The sequence below is a fragment of the Rhinolophus hipposideros genome (genome assembly GCF_964194185.1).
Source record: "Rhinolophus hipposideros genome assembly, chromosome: 1".
Classification (NCBI taxonomy): domain Eukaryota; kingdom Metazoa; phylum Chordata; class Mammalia; order Chiroptera; family Rhinolophidae; genus Rhinolophus; species Rhinolophus hipposideros.
Window position 1 is genome coordinate 30,581,625 of NC_138047.1, and position 19,669 is coordinate 30,601,293.

General features: G+C 33.8%; 1 protein-coding gene across 7 annotated transcripts in view; it reads left to right on the forward strand.

Annotated features, from left to right (window-relative positions):
• Window positions 1–19,669, forward strand: part of FRYL (FRY like transcription coactivator) — a 241,985-nt gene that overhangs the window by 142,712 nt on the left and 79,604 nt on the right. For all 7 annotated transcript variants that reach the window (XM_081049753.1, XM_081049752.1, XM_081049754.1 and 4 more), the window contains 12 exons: window positions 2,029–2,132; window positions 2,349–2,457; window positions 4,104–4,190; window positions 6,725–6,896; window positions 7,241–7,373; window positions 9,645–9,752; window positions 12,684–12,921; window positions 13,811–13,996; window positions 14,249–14,335; window positions 15,851–16,119; window positions 18,419–18,614; window positions 19,494–19,618. In XM_081049753.1, the coding sequence (XP_080905879.1) occupies window positions 2,029–2,132; window positions 2,349–2,457; window positions 4,104–4,190; window positions 6,725–6,896; window positions 7,241–7,373; window positions 9,645–9,752; window positions 12,684–12,921; window positions 13,811–13,996; window positions 14,249–14,335; window positions 15,851–16,119; window positions 18,419–18,614; window positions 19,494–19,618 (1,814 nt within the window). The remainder of the gene's footprint in view (window positions 1–2,028; window positions 2,133–2,348; window positions 2,458–4,103; window positions 4,191–6,724; window positions 6,897–7,240; window positions 7,374–9,644; window positions 9,753–12,683; window positions 12,922–13,810; window positions 13,997–14,248; window positions 14,336–15,850; window positions 16,120–18,418; window positions 18,615–19,493; window positions 19,619–19,669) is intronic.

Genomic DNA, 19,669 nt, shown 5'->3' on the forward strand with positions numbered 1-19,669 from the left:
TTTGGGTTTTAAACAGGTTTTTTGGTGGGGGAGGTTCAACAGTAGATATAAAGGGAAGAAACATTAAAATGATTGCTGCCAAATAGCATATTTGACTGACATATCAAAACTTTATTATATATTAAAGTTATTTAATATTTAACTTGAAATTATTAAATTTATTAATGTCATCTAATTGTGCACATTAGGCCAAAATTGTAACTAGGGAAATACATATCTTTGTTTAAGACTCAGATCAATTTAGGATGTTCTTATTATTCGTAAGTGATAGCAGCATGGTAGTGACCAAATAATAATTGATTTTTTTACTTTTAATCTTATTTTGGCATTGTTCATTGTAAAGTAAATCTGCTTTGTAAACATAGTAGTCCATCTTGGAAAGTTTGAGAACCAAGTTTTGTTCAATGGTTAAAATAAGATAATCCAAATATTTTATTAACTATATGAGAATAATTTTTATGTACAGTTGGACTTAAATATTTCAATATATAATCTATATGTTACTTTATATAATGTGAAAATGTTAATTGGCGTGTACAGAAAACTAATTGAACTCATATTTTGATATTTGAGATCTTAGATTTAAATGATAGAAAAGAAAGTTATGATAGAAAGTACTACACAAGCCTTGGTTGTTACATGAATTAGTAACATATATACATAATATGTTAGTTTATATGTTATGTTAATTACATATAAGAGATTAATAGAAAACTACTTGGGAAGTGTATTTCAAATTTGGAATCATTATGGATTTGGCAGTGGAGGGAGATTGATGTTGAGACTGACCAGCAAAATATTTATATTCTATTCTCAAGCACATTAAATCTTTGTATAGAAATATGTACAAAATTGTATTTTCTAGTGGTTATTGTTTGTGAAAATATCCTCAATTGTTACCTTTTTTGCATTGTTTTTAATCATCTGTAGCAGATGTTCATTATTCTGTATCTTACGAAAACATAAAATAGAATGGCCAAATTACTTAGTATTTAAAAACTCCCTTTGGTTTGTTGCTACGTAAAAAATAATTGTTTAGCAATAAGAAATCTCCCAAGTGAAATGAAATAAATGCTAATTTACAGCAATCAAGGCATCCTACAACCAACCTAGTTTGTCCTAATAAAGTTGATGATTAGCTACATTTTTAATATTCACAATTAAATCTCATTTCATGACTGATCATTTGAGAACTTTACTTTTTATAATAGCTGCTATGAAGTAAAGGTTTGTCTATGGAATTGAGATTGAAATGGAATACTTTTCTTATTCTAAATAATAATAGTTTAAATAATAATCTTCTGATGCCAAATGAAAAATTGAAAGTATAACACGTGACACTTATTGAGTATTTAACATGTGCCAGGCAGTGTTTCAAGTGCTTTTCACATAACTTCCTGAGTCTGTGAGGTATGTTATCTCCATCTTAGAGATGAGGAAATTGTGGCACGAAACTATATAATGGTATCCAAAGATGGGGTTTGGCCCGTCATTCCTAATTTCAGAGTCCATGCTCTTAACCTACTATTCATATTCCCTCTTGTAAGGTTAATGACTCAGTAATATTTTGCATTATTTCATAAATGCAAATGTCTATAACAGTATTTCGTGTTCTAGATTTTAACTGTGTATGGGTTGCAATGAATCACTGCCAATATTAGTAACCGTTCCATCATTATGTCACTGTTGTTGTTTGAACTGTTTACCATCAAGTAAGTTGATGTTTGTATAGTTTTGAAGTTTTTAGAAGTATTTTGCTATTTTTTTTTAAGAGTATAAGTAATCGGTCAGGATTTCCTTATTTATGGTTACTTTTGAGCTGTTTGTATTTATCACATACAAAATATATACTTAATCATATACAAATATATACTTATATATTTAAACCTGTGTTAGGTTGAAAACAAAAGAGAGAAAGTGAGGGTTTTTAGTTGTTGAGAGAATGTATTTGTTCTTAAATGATTGCAAGTACTTCAATAAATAATTTAATTTAAAATAAATATTTTAATTTTCTTTTGTCCTAAACAGAATAAAGATCCTAAAATGTCTCGAGTTGCACTGGAATCTTTGTACAGATTGTTGTGGGTTTATGTAATTAGAATAAAATGTGAAAGCAACACTGTAACTCAAAGGTGAGTGCCTTTGCTTTTAAGTGTATTTAAAATAAAATTTCAGTAAAAAGAAAAATATCACACTAAGGGACTTTTAGTTAAAATTACAAATGCCTTGTGGAGGAATAGGAATCCTCTTGACATATTATGAAGAATAGGAAAAATAGTTTGCTAATGTTCTGCTAATCTCATTATCTCGTTGTAACTAATTTTTTTTTTATTTTTTTTTTGCTGTAGTCGTCTTATGAGCATAGTGTCAGCACTTTTTCCTAAAGGTTCACGAAGTGTGGTTCCCCGTGATACACCTCTCAATATATTTGTGAAGATTATTCAATTCATTGCTCAGGTGAGTGCTTCCCTCATAGAATAACACATATGTCCACGTGAGTTACTACAGTAATCTGTTGTGGTAACTTGGAATCTTAAAGTTTGTTGCATATCCGAAAGGATGATAACAAAACATTTATTAATATTGAATAGTGAAAGTGTGTCCTTTAAAAAGTAAGTATAAAAGATTCTAATTAATTTTTGTGACAAAATACATTGAAATCATTGATCTGTACACTTGGAGAAGGAAAGGAGACCTTATCCTTTAGGACGGGTCAACAAGGTGTCTCAGTTCTGCTGTCCACTTGCTAATTGCCTCCTGAGTATCTCGAAAGATTTTTTTGAAAATTGTTTTCATAATCTGCACTAACCTAGGTTCCTTGGTACAGGTACTACAATCCAGTATAGCTAGTTGAACCCAAAGACATCTTTCAAGGAATGTAAGTAGTTCACAGAATCACAATAGGACTAGTCTGAATGATTAAGAGATTAACTACAGAATTGGGCTATCAAGGAAACTGCTGTCTCTGCCACAATCATAAAGTTGCCAAAGTAGGAAGTCACCACAGGTGCTTTAGAATCATGCTGCTGCCATGATCCCTGCCAGTGAAATTAGATGTCTTTTTCTTCTCTGTCCTCCTCCTCCTCATGTTACCCAGTTCTCAAAGATTCACATGAGTGTACCAATTGGCAGTCTGGATCATATCCAGAAACCAGTTGTTGCACGGCACCCTGGGAAATGTGATTTTAGCTTTCTGGCCTCTGCAGTAAAGGAAGGTTTATTAGAAGGGGATTAAATGGGTCCTGACTGAGCAAATGTAAGGTTTTGGTCACATTCCATTTTGGGACATCAGCCCTGGAAAGGCATAGGTAGGGTTACCTCCTCAACTTAGGAAAATGTTTTGATTCCAGAACATTCACTGTGTTCTCTTTGAACTAAAACTATAACAGTTTAGAAGAGATAGTCCATAATGTAATTAATTTGACAATAAAGAAATAAGGAATATTTAAATAAATTTAATGCATTTCTATTTACTGGAGCACAGAACTAATAGTAATTAGGTAAGTATAAATGTGTCAATAAGATGAATGAAAGCAAATGGTGCTTTAGATCTAGTATTCAGAAAACATTTACATTTAGGTTTTATCTCTTCCCTAATCCCCTCCCCCGGGGTGGTCCCCATTCCCTGAGATTAATCACCTCATACCAACACTCTACCAGAACTTAAAACCCCTCTCATACATCAGTTAACCTTTTTGTTTTTTTCCTTTGGAGATTTCCTTCCTGAATTGAGTCCTGTTCTTCCTGTCCCAATATGATCTCACTGCTCTCTGGGCCTGCTACCTAGCTATTGTCATGGGCCTCTCTTGAATCATCATTCAGAGAATTCCTTCACTTGAATTTGAATGTGATTTTGGTGAATGAATACTTAAGCTTTTTCCATTGATGGTTATTACATCATTTGATTATTTAAATATCCTAGTAGTTTTGTTTACTTGTTTTACCTATAATGCATGTGTATTTTTCTTCTGTACAGCTAGATTTATGAACTTCTTACAAGCTCAGACCTGTGTTGTTCCCATTGTATGTGTAATTCGTAGCATGATACCTAACATAGCAGCAGCAAGTTAGTAGGATTTATTATGTTGTTGTTTTTTTTCTAGGAACGTTTAGATTTTGCAATGAAAGAAATAATATTTGATCTTCTCAGTGTTGGAAAATCTACTAAAACTTTCACCATTAATCCAGAGGTAAAAAAAAAAAAAATTATGTAGTAATATGCTGTCCTTTACTTTTTTCTTTTTTTTTAAGCACAGTTTCTAGAATCAGAACTCTTAGGTTCAAATCCCTAGTAAGACACTCTACTTCTAACTACAAGTGTTACCGGGGACAAATTGTTTAACCTTCTGATGACTGACTGCATGGTTTAATAATAGTTTCGACCATGGCAGAAAATAATCAAGAGAGGAAGTTTTCCAGCTCAGCTGGCTTCTAGAAGTTGTGACACGAGCTCAGGTTTCTAATACAAACAGAAACAATGTAATATAAACATCAGGTTTCTTTAATAAATATCGTTCATTCCACATTAATTGAGCACCGAAAATGTGTCAGGCACTCTTCTAAGTGTCAGGGACAAAAACAGATAAAAAATCCTTTTCCCCAGATGGAGCTTACAATAATAATTCTTTAAAAAGACGAAAAGGTGTTATTTTCTACTTCCAGAGACCCGTTTTTCATTAGTAAACTCAATTCACTCTGTAGACACTAAATTTTCAGATTGTTTTAAAATATTCTACAAAGTAATTGCTTATCAGAATCTAATGATTCTTGAGAATGTAAAAAGGCAAAATAGGTATTATCTTTTTTCTTATGTTTTTTAAATTACTGTGCTGGTCTTCCTCATAATCCAATCCCAAGATATATATTTATGTAGTTAACAAATGGTTGGAAAGTCATTGAAGCCATTCATTTATAGGATTTTTAAGATAGGTTAATATTTATTTTCAGATGTTTCAAGTGAGCAGGCATGAGTGTTTATATACTTAATGTGGTTTTCAGCAACGAAAATCACATAATGAAAGACATTTTCTTGAACATCCATTTTAAATATACTTTCTTCAGTAAACAAGTTTATTTCTAAAATAAGTTTTCACTGATACTCTCATACTCGGAGTATAAAAAGTGTCGGTTCTGCTGTTTTGTTGTTATTCATTTAGGATTAGTTCGTTAGGATTATCTTCGGTCTGAATTTTCTTTTCAGAAATCTGTTAAGCTTGTGAGAGCTGGTTTAGTTAAAGCCAGATAAAAGTATCCATTAATTCCTTTAATCAATACAAGCAAATTGCAGTACTCTGAAAGAATGAATAAACGAGGGTGCCTCTGTGAACCCTGGTACATTGTGGAGCTTTCTCACTTCCTGCAAGCTGTCTTCTGTGACTCTCTAACGTGACAGTCTGGTACTTAGGCTGAGGGCAGTCACCAGTACTATGTCATATGTAAAGATGAGTAAGGTTGAAAACCTTAATCTTATTTAGATAACAAAAAAATACATAAATGAAAATTTTATTTTCTCCCTGTATTCCAGTGAACTGTCTTGCACTCCCACAGGGATGCAGTTCCTGCTTTAGAAACCACTGGTGTACACCAGACATAATGGCAACTTGGGCTGAGATACTGCAGTGCGTTTAGAGGTCATTTACTGGGAAAAGAAACATTGAGAAGAGATCAGGTTTGGGGGGGGAAGTGCATTTGGTTTGAACATGTCAGATCTCAGGCATCTTTTTGACATTCAAGTGGAGAGATCAGATGGGTCTGAGGGTATGAGTTCAGAGAAATCGGGCTCTAAATTAGTGGGTGACCTGGTATGAATGGTAATCGACATCATGTAAACACATGAAATTGCGGTGGGAAATAGTACATAATGATAGGAGAAGGCAGCCTAGGAACTCGTCTTGAAGCAATCTGATGTTTAATATCCAGATAAAGGAGACAAAACCTAAAATGTGGGCTGATGACACAGCCAGCAGTGGCCTGGGTGTATCAAAGGAAAGGCATGTTCCAGGAAAGAAGGAACGCTTGACAGTGTCCCATGCTGCCGAAAAGTCACATAGGGTGCACAAACAGTGCCCACTGTTTTGAGCAGCACGGTTACTAAAGAGTGAGAGTTGCTTCAGGGAAGTATTATGGGGAGGGCTTATTCCATTAAGATAACTGAGTGTAGTTCACAGAAATGGGATGCATTTAGTTGAAAGGGAAACATTGAAGATGCAAGAAAAAAGATAATTGGTAGTGTAGTTTCCCGAGAATGTGAAAGCAGATGGGCCTGACAACCGGGAAGACCAGCACCTCCCTGACTTTGACGAGAGCAGAGAGGACACAGAGGTGCAGATACAAGTAGACGGGTGTGTATTTTAGTGAGAGGTTGAAGAAAGTTATTTTTTTTTCTTTCTGAGAAGGAGACAAATCAACCGCTGGAGAGGAGAGGGGTAGGGATGGTAGGAGTGTAGGAGATGGATGAGGAAGGATGGAGAAGGTTTGAAATAAGCTTATACAGAGTGGGAGAGCCAGCTAAACTCTGACATGAGTGGATGGCATTTGGGAATTTGCTATTAAAGCAAACTCCAGTACCTGGACTCATTAAACAATGTCAAACAGAAAGGCTAGTTTTCCTTCTGTCCTCCTTTGTCCCATCACCCAGTGTTATTTGATGAGACGTTTTTAACATGAAAAAATATATATTTTCTGAAACTCTGACTTCATTATTTTGAAACTTTTTTCTTTGAAGAGAATGAACATAGGCCTCAGAGTCTTCCTAGTAATAGCGGACAGTTTGCAGCAGAAAGATGGTGAGCCACCAATGCCAACGACAGGAGTTATTCTTCCTTCTGGAAACACTCTTCGGGTGAAGAAAATCTTTCTCAATAAAACCTTGACAGATGAAGAAGCAAAAGTCATAGGTTAGTGTTAACTACAATAAATAAATTGCTTTGGGATGCAATTTAATATTCTTTTTTTAAAGTTCATATCAAATCTCAATGTACATATTTGTCTAATATGGTTATCCCAGTACATAGAGTGATACAAAAATGAATACATTTTTTATAATATCTATAATATGCCAAGAATCTTCAGGTTAAATTTTTATTTTCTTACATGATGCTGAAACTCCTTTTGTAATAATAATAATAAGCTGATGTCATTTAAAAATTAATAGGCTTTTGTTTTTTTACAGAAAATAACTGTTCTTTATTTAATTTCTGACATTTTATAACTGAGTTGCTTTGGTTTTTTTCCCCCCTAGGAATGTCAATATACTATCCTCAAGTGAGAAAAGCACTAGATAGCATTCTCAGACATTTGGACAAAGAAGTTGGGAGACCAATGTGTATGACTAGTGTGCAAATGTCTAATAAGGAGCCTGAAGATATGATTACGTATGTAGTAAATTATTTCTCTTCATTGCTATTTCAGTTTTTATAAAAGAGTATAGATGATTCTTGCTTACTTATTTTGTTACTTTCTCGTCTGGAATTATCCCATATTGCCATTTGCTGCAGTTGTTAAATGCAGTGATTCCTTCCAGGGGCTCAGTTTTATTATTTAAAGTGTCAGTGACAACAAACTACACTTATTCTGTGAGTGATAGATAAATCCTAGTTACCCCAAGGTGTGTGTGGATATGATTGGTTTGTTAAGTCAAACAAATGCTCTTATTTCCATAGCTCTGATAAATAAACAAACAAACAAAACCCTCAAAATCTTCTGGAAACCAGGGCTAAAAAGGGGAGTAATGTATGAGTAGTTTTTTTTTTGAAACAGTACCTCATCCCAACTCCCACCCTCACCTTTATCACTGCTTGTCATCCCAGCATCTTTTTTCCTTATTGTTAGGGACTTCCTCCTCAAGAGAACGTATTTTATGGCAATAACTTCCTTTATTTGCTAGGAAGTATCTACATATTCTGTACAAGGGAGAACTTTTTTTAGATATTAATATCTGTGTTATAGGTCTTAAATTACCAAATTGGATATCAGATCTCTCAATGTAATTAATAATAGTTATTATATACTAGTATGTACTAATATCTCTGAGAGTTTCTCTAATGTGAAATTTCTCCTGCATTACTTCATCTGGGAAATCTTTATTCTTTTCATCACAACCACTTTTTCATTTATGTCAAAAAGTTTGCCCCTAACTTAGATCCTCTGGCTGCTTATGTAGAGTCTCCAACATAGCAGTGTTAGTTAGCATTCCCCGATCAGATATTTCTTCTGGAACTCCATTAATGTTTGATTCAAATTTCCCTTCTAATTATAGCACTTTTTCCTTCTTTTCTCCAGTTCAATCTTTGTTGGCCAGTTTCATATTTTGATTATTCATTTTTGTAAAATATCACCTGAGTTTATCACTGGAGAAAAGGAAGTAACACAACTACACACTTTGCTGTCTGTGTGTGAACCAAATACAGATATACGGTGACCAATCACAACAGACTTTGAAAAAAATGATGTGATTGGTCACAGATTATGATTCACATCTGTTATGTATGTCATGATTGGTGGCCTGAAGAGCTAACAGGGAAGCTTGTTTATGCAATTACTTACTGTTAGTGTGCAGTAACTGAAAATTGAATCATGCTGGGACTGGTATTATTTAACTAAATTATGGTAACTGAAATTCATACATATTGTCACCATGCAGAGAGAAGACTATATAAAAACTCTAAAAGTCAGTAGCAAGTCCATTGCAAATACAACAAATACTGGCCTAAAACATTTAATTCATCCAAATTCTTTTCTACATAAGAATTATTTTATTAGGCCAACAGAAGAACAATTTGGATAAAATAAATTACCTAAAAGCCTCACTTTGAAATATAGACCCAAATAAAAACCAGTGTATTAAAAGTTTAGATATTTAAAATAAGTAAAATCGTTGAATAATGAGAAGAAGATACTGGAGAATTAAATTGTATCAAGCCTCTGAAGGAACCAGATGATTTTCAAAAATTGACACCTTTTATTACATAAAAATTTTTAATATATACTGGGGGTGCCAAAAAAATGTATACAAGTAGACACTTTGGTCAACGTTGCTCAAGCAGTAGTTCGCCATAATTAGGAATATCTGGATGCTGATACTTTGAGCACCTCTTGTAATTGCAGCAGTCAAATGTGACTTGTAATCATCTTTTGTTATCGGTATATATTATTACAGTTTTAATAGTTTTTCCTTTCTTAAAATGTGTATACATTTTTTTGGCACCCTCTATATATTTTGTGTTGTGTGTGCATGTGTGAGTGTGTGTGTGCGCGCATGCTTGTACCCTGAAGTAAAATAAGACAAGAACAGAAAAGTTCAATGTTATTAAATTATATTGAATTGAAATTTATTAATTTGAAATAATTGTTATAATTTACTTAAATAATATTTATTATTTAAACGTAATAATTTCTATGCTTGTTTATAGTTACTGAAAACCTTTTTTGCTTGCTAACTGTGTTTTCCCCTGAATTATCTCTGTATTCTTTTGTCCATTTATAAACTGATAATTATATACTGGATTTATATGTGCTCTTTCTATATTAAATATATTAAACTTTCCGGGGGTGGCACTTATTTTCTGTAATTATTTTTCCAATTTTGCTTTTATTGTCTAGCATATGTAATATGCTGTTAAATCCTGTTGTGATATATTTTTCAGGGGAGAAAGAAAACCCAAAATTGATTTGTTTCGAACTTGTATTGCTGCCATTCCAAGGTTGATTCCTGATGGTATGAGCAGAACTGACCTCATTGAATTGTTAGCAAGGTAAGTGAGAATTACTGTTTGCTGTTGGTTTTTGTCTCTTTTGATCACTTTAAATTTTTAACACAGCCTTGTTACTATTATCACTAAAAGAGTAATAGTAAAGACTTTTTTAATCCTCTGTTTGATATAGTTTGTCAACTTCCATTTTGTCTTTTATGTTTTATTAAACACGTTCTCCCCACTCATTTTCAACTTTTAAAGTTCTTTTAGATTCCCCTACAGATCCTACTTTTAAATTTCCTAGCTTTCCATCAAGTAACATTTCCTGGGATTTGTATATTTATATTATCTCTTAACTTATGGGCATCATCAGTGTGTGATGATACCCATTAGGCAATTAATTATTGTGTTAACTCCTGCAATCGTTTCTTTAGCACCTAGGGTGGTGACCAGCTCTCATTTTTACTTCTTTGTTCTATTGCAGGGCCCGCAGGGTTGAAATTTTTGTCTTCATTTCCTCTATTAAGCATGTCATAGATCTATAAAATAAGTAAATAACATGAACCAAACTTAAATGCTAGTTCCCAAAACTAATTCTAAGTTGAGGTGATGGCCTGTTGAAAACCTACTTTGTTGATGTAGTTATGAATTCCCTAGATAAGTGGTCAGATAGTAAGTATTTTAGGTATTGCAGATTGTATGGTCTCTGTCCCACTATTCATCTCTGCCTTTATAGTGCAGAAGCATCCATAGACAACGTGTAAAGCAGCAGACATGACTTCCAGCAGGCGCCTGTCTGGATTTGGCCCTTGAGCCGTAGTTTACTGGCCCTGCCCTAAACTGAAAATCAAGTGTAATGACTATCACAGAGCCATGATAATTGACTATACTGAAAGATGTCTATTGGTTTCTGGGCACTTATCGTTATGTCTTAAGTTAAATTCGTGATGAATAAACAGTTGATAGACAGCTTCAGCAACCCTTTCTACCTCCCTCTTGAGAACAGCTAGCATTTCAGATGCCATCCTCAACAGCTGCAGGGTGTGATCAGAGGTAGTATGGTATTTGCCTCTTTTCAGTAGTATGAGGAGAGGAAGGGCTTTGCTTTGAAACTTTGTACCAACTCTCTCTTAATTTTTGTTGTGAATTAGATTGTAGAGTTACAAAGTTCATGCCAGCATTGGGGAGGGAAAAGACGTGTAATTATAATGTTATTCCTTGGGAAAGCAGCAAACAAGTATCATTCAGTTCCACTCTTCCTCCTCCCGCTGCGGTTTAACTCACCTGCATCTTTGTGGTGAGTTATATTCCCCACCAAAACAAAATTGCATCTGTAAGGGGCAGGGAAGCATCTAGTGAAGGAGCAAACATCTGAACTGTGAATGACAGTTTACTTTGCTTCTTTTCCCTATGATATTCATTTACTAATTAATTTACTTCAGCAGAAAGAAAGAAAGATTCTAGGGTGTCTTCCATTTTGTCCCCTATTCTTATTTGCCTATGTGATCTGTTTACTTAAAAATAAAGCAAGCAAACCAACCAAAGATACATTGTAAGTTTGCGTGCTGTCTCTAAGGAAAGTCAATTAGTTCCCCTGCCTTCAATTAGCCAGGCTACATTGCTGTTCTTCCATTGCAGCTATACCCTGAGTCACAGAGATAGGTGTAAGCTGGATAGTTACATATTCATGGATTTGAGGGATGTTGAAATAACCTTTAAAGTCAGCATGGTGTAGTCAGCCACTCTCCCACAGCATGTCCCTTGGTGCCACTGTCAGAGACAGAATCCTGGGCTACAGATCCTTAACCTGAGCCTGTGGGGTATTTTTGATATCGTGCTGTAGCTACCGCTGCTTTCCGGGCTTTCTCCTAAGTCTGCCTAGCTGTAATACATTTTCTCTTCAGCCTCACTGTCAGTTGAAGGTTGGCTTAGTGAAGACCAGAACTGAGTTCAGCAGGGTTGAAGACTGTGGTATTTCCATTCACCTAAACCACACAGCTTCCCTCCTCTGTCACTGGGGATAACTCCATCTTCCCAAGTGTGTAATTATGGCAGATTTTTAATATTACCTACTTATCTTATTCATTCAGGCTGCTTCTAACTATGATGCATTTTTCTTGATATGGTCTGTCATTAAGCGAATCCTCTTCAGACCCAAATCAGAAACTCTTATTCATATGACATTATGTATTGGTAGGTTCACAACTGCAGCCATCTTTTCTGGTTTTCTTGTTTATCATTCTCTTGTTTTATGTTCTGTTAAAGTCCTTTAACTTATATTATTTTCATATCCTCATGTTGTTTTGATGTCTTTAAAAGGGAATTTTATATAGCCTCTCCTCTGATTTATTTAAATTTAAACTGTCTTTAAAGGCTTATGTGTTAGTTTGACTTTTTTTGTTCTAGGCCATTTATGATGTTGCCTTAAATTTACTTTCATTCTCACCTTCAAGATTTGTTAAATTGATTCCATCTTGACTTGTTCTGTTTTCTTTTTTTCAGTCAGCCATCTTATATTTAATTGTAACCTTAGCAGCATGAAAGAAACGAAAAGAGATAAAACATGTCCTTTCCAGTGATAGTAAAATACCAAATAAGTGTGAAATAGTGCTAATATATGATACGGTTAGATATAACTTTTGATTGATTATAGGATGACATGGTATTTTTAAGAATTAAAATGTTTTTTAAATATAATTCTGGTATGTCAGTCTGTATTTTCTAAAGGACCTCATTTGCTTTATGACCAAGCTTATTCAAAATTATAGTAAAAATACCAACTGATATTGATAGATTCATAAGTAAATTTAAGCAAACGAATATAGACTGGCATAAGGATGGATAGAGCACAAAAAATGAATATTCGTTTCTATCTTCATATTTCCTGCAAACCAATTAAGAGGACTTTTTTTCCTAAATTATTACTTTTAAGTTTTAGACGCTAAAACTGGCAGGTTTTGAGGTTGGCTAATGGAATTTTGTTCTTGGTAGGCTCACGATTCATATGGATGAAGAACTGCGTGCTCTGGCTTTCAATACTCTGCAGGCACTAATGCTTGATTTTCCAGATTGGCGGGAGGATGTTCTTTCAGGATTTGTTTATTTTATTGTTCGTGAAGTGACTGATGTCCATCCCACACTTCTTGATAATGCTGTGAAGATGTTAGTACAATTAATAAATCAGTGGAAACAAGCAACCCAAATGCATAACAAAAACCAGGATTCACAGGTACCGAATTTTTTTGTATTGCCCCTTTGTATGTGGTTAGTGGTAAATGACCAATAACGTTAACATATATATTGACTTTATTAAAAAAAAGGTTTTATTAGTTTTATTCACTTTCAGTGTTCATAATCTCTTAAACTGAGCTTTCCTGTAGTTTATATTAAGTATATAGTGTTTGTGTGTCTAACTTTTCCAACCTTCTTCCTTTGATAACAATGAGTTCTGAATGAACGTAAAAGCAGAGTCAATTATAGCTCACATTTGTTTCCAATATATTTAAAACTGATATAATAAAAAAAATGTTAGTAGCCTTCCATTGAGTATTTGATTGGTTTATCCTTGGCATCAGTCCCTGTTTCACATGTATGTGTGCTTCTTAAACATAAATGATGCTCAAATTATTGATTAATGATAATGTGAATGTCATAAAACCTTGAAATTTTAGAGCTGGATTCATCTAAGCCAGTCCAGCTTCTCAACCTTTAATGAGCTTACCGCTCACCAGGGGCCAAGATCAATTTCTAACAAGCTGCTAGGTGATGCCTTGCTTCCGGACCTCCCTTTGAGTGCAAAGGATACAGTCTAACCTCCTCACTGTCCACACAGAAATGTTAGGCCAAGAGTGATTTCTAGTGTCAGCTCCACGATTACAAAGTAGCCAGAGAATGATAGATGTTAGCTGCAGACTTCATATTTAGATTGCTAATTGCATGCTTTTTTTCAGTATGTATATACTATTGCTGCATTTTTATAAATTATGTAAATTGCTGGAGCTGAGGTAGACCTGTAGCCATAATTTCTATGATTTACTTTACTCTTTATTAATTGTTTTACTAGAATATCTATATATACATTTTAAAATTTTACTCTTAACTTCTACTTATTTTTCCAGCATGGTGTAGCTAATGGAGCTTCTCATCCCCCTCCTCTGGAAAGGAGCCTGTATTCCAGTGTATTTCATGTGGTCGAAGGGTTTGCTCTTGTCATTCTCTGCAGCAGTCGACCTGCCACTAGGAGATTAGCCGTTAGTGTCCTTAGAGAAATACGGGCTTTATTTGCACTTTTGGAAATACCTAAGGTAAGATTTAGGTATTTCAGTTAGTTGTCTAATGAAAGTACTTAAAAAATATCCTTCTGCCCATCTTTATTTTCTGTTACTACTGTGCAACTGACTTTATAACAAAGTCTTTCTGACAGGGTCTGAACTAACCCACCTATCCTCAATTCCATTTGTAACAAATAGTAAAATGAATTTTAATGTTTAGTTAGGTTTAACTACTTTTCTTGAAATTTCCTAAAGTGTTTTAGACACATGATGTCTTTTTTATAGGGTGATGATGAATTGGCCATAGATGTGATGGACAGGCTGAGCCCATCCATTCTTGAGAGCTTCATACATCTCACTGGGGCTGATCAGGTAACTGTAATGATTTCTGTAACTATAATGTAACGATTGTAATGACTGAATGCTATTCAGTCTCATTTTGGAATGTAAGTCATATACATACATGAATTTCCTTTACAAATGTAAAGCATTACAAAGTGTTTTTAAAAATTGTGAAGTAATTTAAAAATAAAAAAGAATACTTTTTAAAAAATGGCACACCTAAAAAAGTGGCACTCATTTATTTCTACGGTCAGTACACTTCCGTATGGCAATAAAAATATTTTATCTTTGTAAAATTCCAGTCTTTCCAAGCTAAGAAGTTTTTCTTAAATCTAATATTACTGTTGACTGTTATTTGCTATTTATCATGGCATATAGTATTTTTGGCATATATACTGGTTAAAGCACTATGGAAAAAATATTGTTCAAATTTGGAGCAAAAATTTGCACTCTGCCTTCGATAAGTGTATTTATTTTCTTTGCCACATATGTTTAAGTGCAATGGAGTAAATATGTAGTATTTTATGCCAGAGTCATAATGTAATTTGATGAATTAAAAATGAAGAAAACTACTTTGTTTTTTTACATACTAAAAAAGCTTATGCAAACTTGCTTAGTTGGCTTTGAACAACAAGAAAAGTCATTTCAAGATGGATGTAAGAATAACTATCAAACTTCACTACTTGAAATTTTTTCTTCCTGTTTTTTTAAAAAACAAGAGGTTTTTGTGCTTTCTGTACGATAATACTTAGTCACAACTCACGAGTTACGTATAACCAAAGGAGATAATAATAAAATTTTATTGACCTAGGTGATTATAAATCTTTGCAATTTAACTAATTCTGTTTTAGATGACTAACCATGAATTATACCGACAAAAAGAGTGATGGATGACTCTCTTCTAGGGCCTAAAGGAGTGCCTGGCTCATAGTGGGTGCTTTATAAGTATCAATTGAATGGGCAAGTGAATTGAGCCTCATTTCAGTTTAGGACTGTTTAGTTTTTGTTTGAATGACATGCAATTTGCCCTGAAGGTAAATCTTTCTCTTCAGCATAAGAGCTCGGAAAAATTACTGAACAAATATTTAAGAATACGTACTTCAGGAGAGGGCATCGTTTTCCAATCTGTTCCACTTAGGCATATGTAGGGCACATCTGCATAAAAAATATCTGCATGTTTTTGAGTTCTCTAGCAGCTTCAGTACACCCACGAAAGTTGCATATTCATATATGAATTATATAAGTAATGATTCGTAATTTTTTTGATTTCTAGATCCTTTTAAGACTAATGTAATCCCTCTTTAAAAAAATGCATGTATGTGCATAGACACAATCCTTACGTGCAATTTCAGGAAATCACTATTCCCTTGAGCCCATCTTGCACCGCATATTATCCCTGTTTTAGAACCTCTGATGTGGAAACTACTAATAGGCCACTGATAGTTTTTTTTAGTTTTTTTAGATAGTTTTTAAAGCAGTTCATATGGCAAAACTTTGAAAGTTATTGAGATGTACAATAATCGATTTTTTTTTTTCTCTGTGTAGACTACATTGTTGTATTGCCCTAGCTCGATAGATTTACAAACCTTAGCAGAATGGAACTCTTCTCCTATTAGCCACCAGTTTGACGTGATCAGCCCATCACACATATGGATATTTGCACATGTGACCCAAGGCCAAGACCCATGGATTATAAGTCTCTCCAGTTTTTTAAAGCAAGAAAACCTTCCAAAACACTGTTCTACAGCTGTAAGCTATGCTTGGATGTTTGCATACACAAGACTTCAGTTGTTGTCCCCACAGGTTGATATAAAGTAAGTTACTTTTCTAGCATAAATTTAAAAAATATGTAGACTATCAGTTTTTATAATGTATGTATTTGAAAAGTTACATGAATTGGAAATCCCATAAACAACATGCCATGATGTATGGATGTATTAACGAGGAAGATGAAAGTTGTAAAGGATACAGTCTCATAATGCCTTTGTCCTTTTCGTGTTCTAATCTTACCAAGTTGTAATTGTTAGTTTACTTAATTCCACAGTGCTTGGTACCTATATGTGTCCAATGAATCTCTATTGAATGAAAGAATTAGTGAGAAAAGGATCTGAAGATCAATATAGATACGTTTGTAGATAAAGGATGAGAAGTAAAGAGAAACCAACCTCAATGACCTTATTTTCCTGGTGACATTATAAGGAAGCCCATCGGCTAATAGGAATTAGTGATATTGGAGAGTGCAATTGGATTGTAGTTTTGAGGATAATAGTAAAGACTTGGAGTAACTGATAAAATGTGATGGAATGTTGACCAATGTCATTATAACCTGCAGTTAGTTTCTTCTTGTCCTTAAATATGGAAGAGAATTTTTGAACCTAAGTTTCAGCTTCTGGTTTCACCTTATCTAGTATGCCGTCGATCACCTTGCATAGAATGAGTCCTCTCATCATATAACTTGCACATATGAACCTAACACCTGGATAACCCTAATGTCTTAGGCTCTGATGGAAGGCTCTCCAAACCTTGTTCCAGTCTACTTTTTTCCTTCCTTTAAATCAGTGGTATTCATGTGCTCTTATGTTGAACCAAAACAAACTTCTCAGAGTTCACTAAATGTGGTCTTCCGTTTCCATTCTAAGAGCTTTTGTTCACAACAACCTAAACTGAATTTGTTTTCTATTGCCTCTGCTATAGAATGTGTCCATATCTGACACATCTCAAATTGCACCTTATTCTTAAAGCCTTCGCTTACATCTCCTACCCACAATAATCATTCCTTCTTTTGGGTTTGAATATATATATTTTTGGTAGCTTTATATATACGTGCTAATTATATATCTGTGTAGATTCTCAGGTAGCATATATTGGATGTTATTCTTTTTAATGAAGATTGACAGTTGCCACCTTGTATAACATTTATGATCTTATTTAAGTCTCCCATAATTACCATATTTTAAATAAGTCCCACTTCCTAGCTCTGCTTTTGCTCTGTTTTTCATCAAACTTAGCACCATCTGACATTGTTTTATTTGTTTTTTTATTGTATATCTCCCCCAGCAAACACGATGGTAATGGTTTTTCATAGGTTTTAGTTTATTGGTTTTTGTCTTTTTTTGTTTTTTTTTTACTGCTGTCACAAGTGCTCTAAACATTTTCTTACATACTGTGACACTGTTGATGAATTAATGAAGTGGTGTGTGTGTATTACTTGTCTTACCATATTATAAATTTATTTAAAGCAAGGACTATTTATTAGTATTTTTCCTTTTTTTCGTTTTGCCCTCAGTCCTTAATCCCAATAGGAGTTGGGTGTTTGGAAAGAATTATGAAATTTTTCCAAAATATTTTATTGGTCTAATCTTTAAAGACAGAAATTTGACAGAAGCTTTAAAAATGTGGATATTCTTTTGACTCTGCAATTCCATTTACAGGAATTTACCCATGAAAATGTTTACATTTTTATTATAATTAAGCATATATTCAGATATATAGTATTGTGTAATAGGGAAAAATTGCTATTAATTAAAATGTCGAACAGTGAAAGTTTGGCTATATAAATTACGATAATCTCTATAATGATATATAGCATGCAGTCATCAAAAATGATGTCATGAAAGTATATTAATTTCCATGAAAGGTGTTTAAAATATATGTTAAGCATAATTAGCAGGTATAAAACAAAAGAAAATTATTCAATTTTTGTAAGTTAAAACATACATCCATGCATTTGTATACATGTATATGAATTAAAGGTGAATAGAAGACTATACAGTGTGGCATTAAAGGTGATTTTCATTCAGTTTTTACTTTTTTTCTGAATTGAACATGTATAGTTAGTTATAAAATGTGGCCAGATAAAAATTAACTGTGGTCACAGGAATAACCGATAATGTTAAAAAGATCCTGTAACATGTTTTAATTTTCAGCCTAATGTTTTATTCATTTATATCATATTATTCCACAAAAATTTATTAATAGTAGTAGTTATGAAAACTTTATGCTAACCATCTCCCCTAAACTGATAGAAATTTAGCATTAGCTAAAAAAAAAAAAGAATTTTCAAAACATGTTGTATTATTTATATCTTGTTTTCTTCTTTTTTTTTTTCCTCAGTAGCCCCATCAATGCTAAGAAAGTAAATACTACCAATAACAGTGACTCCTACGTTGGCCTGTGGAGAAATTACCTCCTCCTCTGCTGCAGTGCAACGATGTCCGCAACCTCTTCAGCGTCTGCAGGGTCTGTGAGGTGCTCTCCTCCTGAAACGCTGGCGTCTACCCCCGACAGTGGCTATAGCATTGATTCTAAAGTAAGCTTCCCGCATCTGTCACGGAATCTGAATGACACCATAGAAGTAATGTTTCAGAAGTGTTTTTCCAGGACTGTAAAGTAACTTGGTTGAAAAGTGTATTCGCTACTTGCACTAATAACGTAAAAAAGAGTTTAAGAAATCCCGTTTCTGTTTTTATGGATTCCTGGTTGGAATCAGTCGTATGAATAGTTTTTCTTCAAGGAAAAAGGGTCATGCTCATTAAATTCATCGGAATGAATATGTTTTAAGTATTAGGTTGGTGCAAAAGTAATTGCGGTTTTTTTCAATTATTTTAAACCTTTTAAACCAATAATTTTCACCTGTTTTCCCTTATTCTATTTCCTATAGTTCTCATACTTCTCAGTATTCTTTAAAAGGAATGATATAAATAATTAAATCTTTTTAGAATTTCCCTAAATTATGTAGTGATACAAATGATACTTGAAATGACATAGTCTTCATGATGAGACACAAAAGAGTATGAGGTGGTTGAAGGACATTAAGAATACCTAACACCTGGGTGTCTAACTTTACTACTGATGACTCTTTTGGAAGTAATTTTGTTCTCATTTGTACGAATCAAAAGACATAGACTATTTGTTGATGGGAGTTAGCTTGTTATATGATGGTGCGTAGCTGTAAGAAATTAAGAGACTCACAAAAGCTCAGTTCTGTTAATGATTTTGCAGTGAGACATTGGACTCATTACTTAAGCTTTTTGGGTTATGTACACCACAGGTGATTTTGAACACCATTTATTCTAAAATTTCATGTATCCTTTGCCCTTGATCAAATGACCAAATATTGTTGAAATGTCAAATTATTTAGTCAGATGTGCTATCATTAGTAGGTGCTATAAATATTTTTTTTTTCCAGATTATTGGAATCCCATCCCCTTCATCCTTGTTTAAGCACATAGTTCCAATGATGCGCTCTGAGAGCATGGAAATCACAGAGTCCCTTGTCCTAGGCCTTGGCAGGACCAACCCAGGAGCTTTTAGGTAATTCTATGTTTTCTCTATGCCCTATAAAAGTAAATGTGGCTCCTAGGA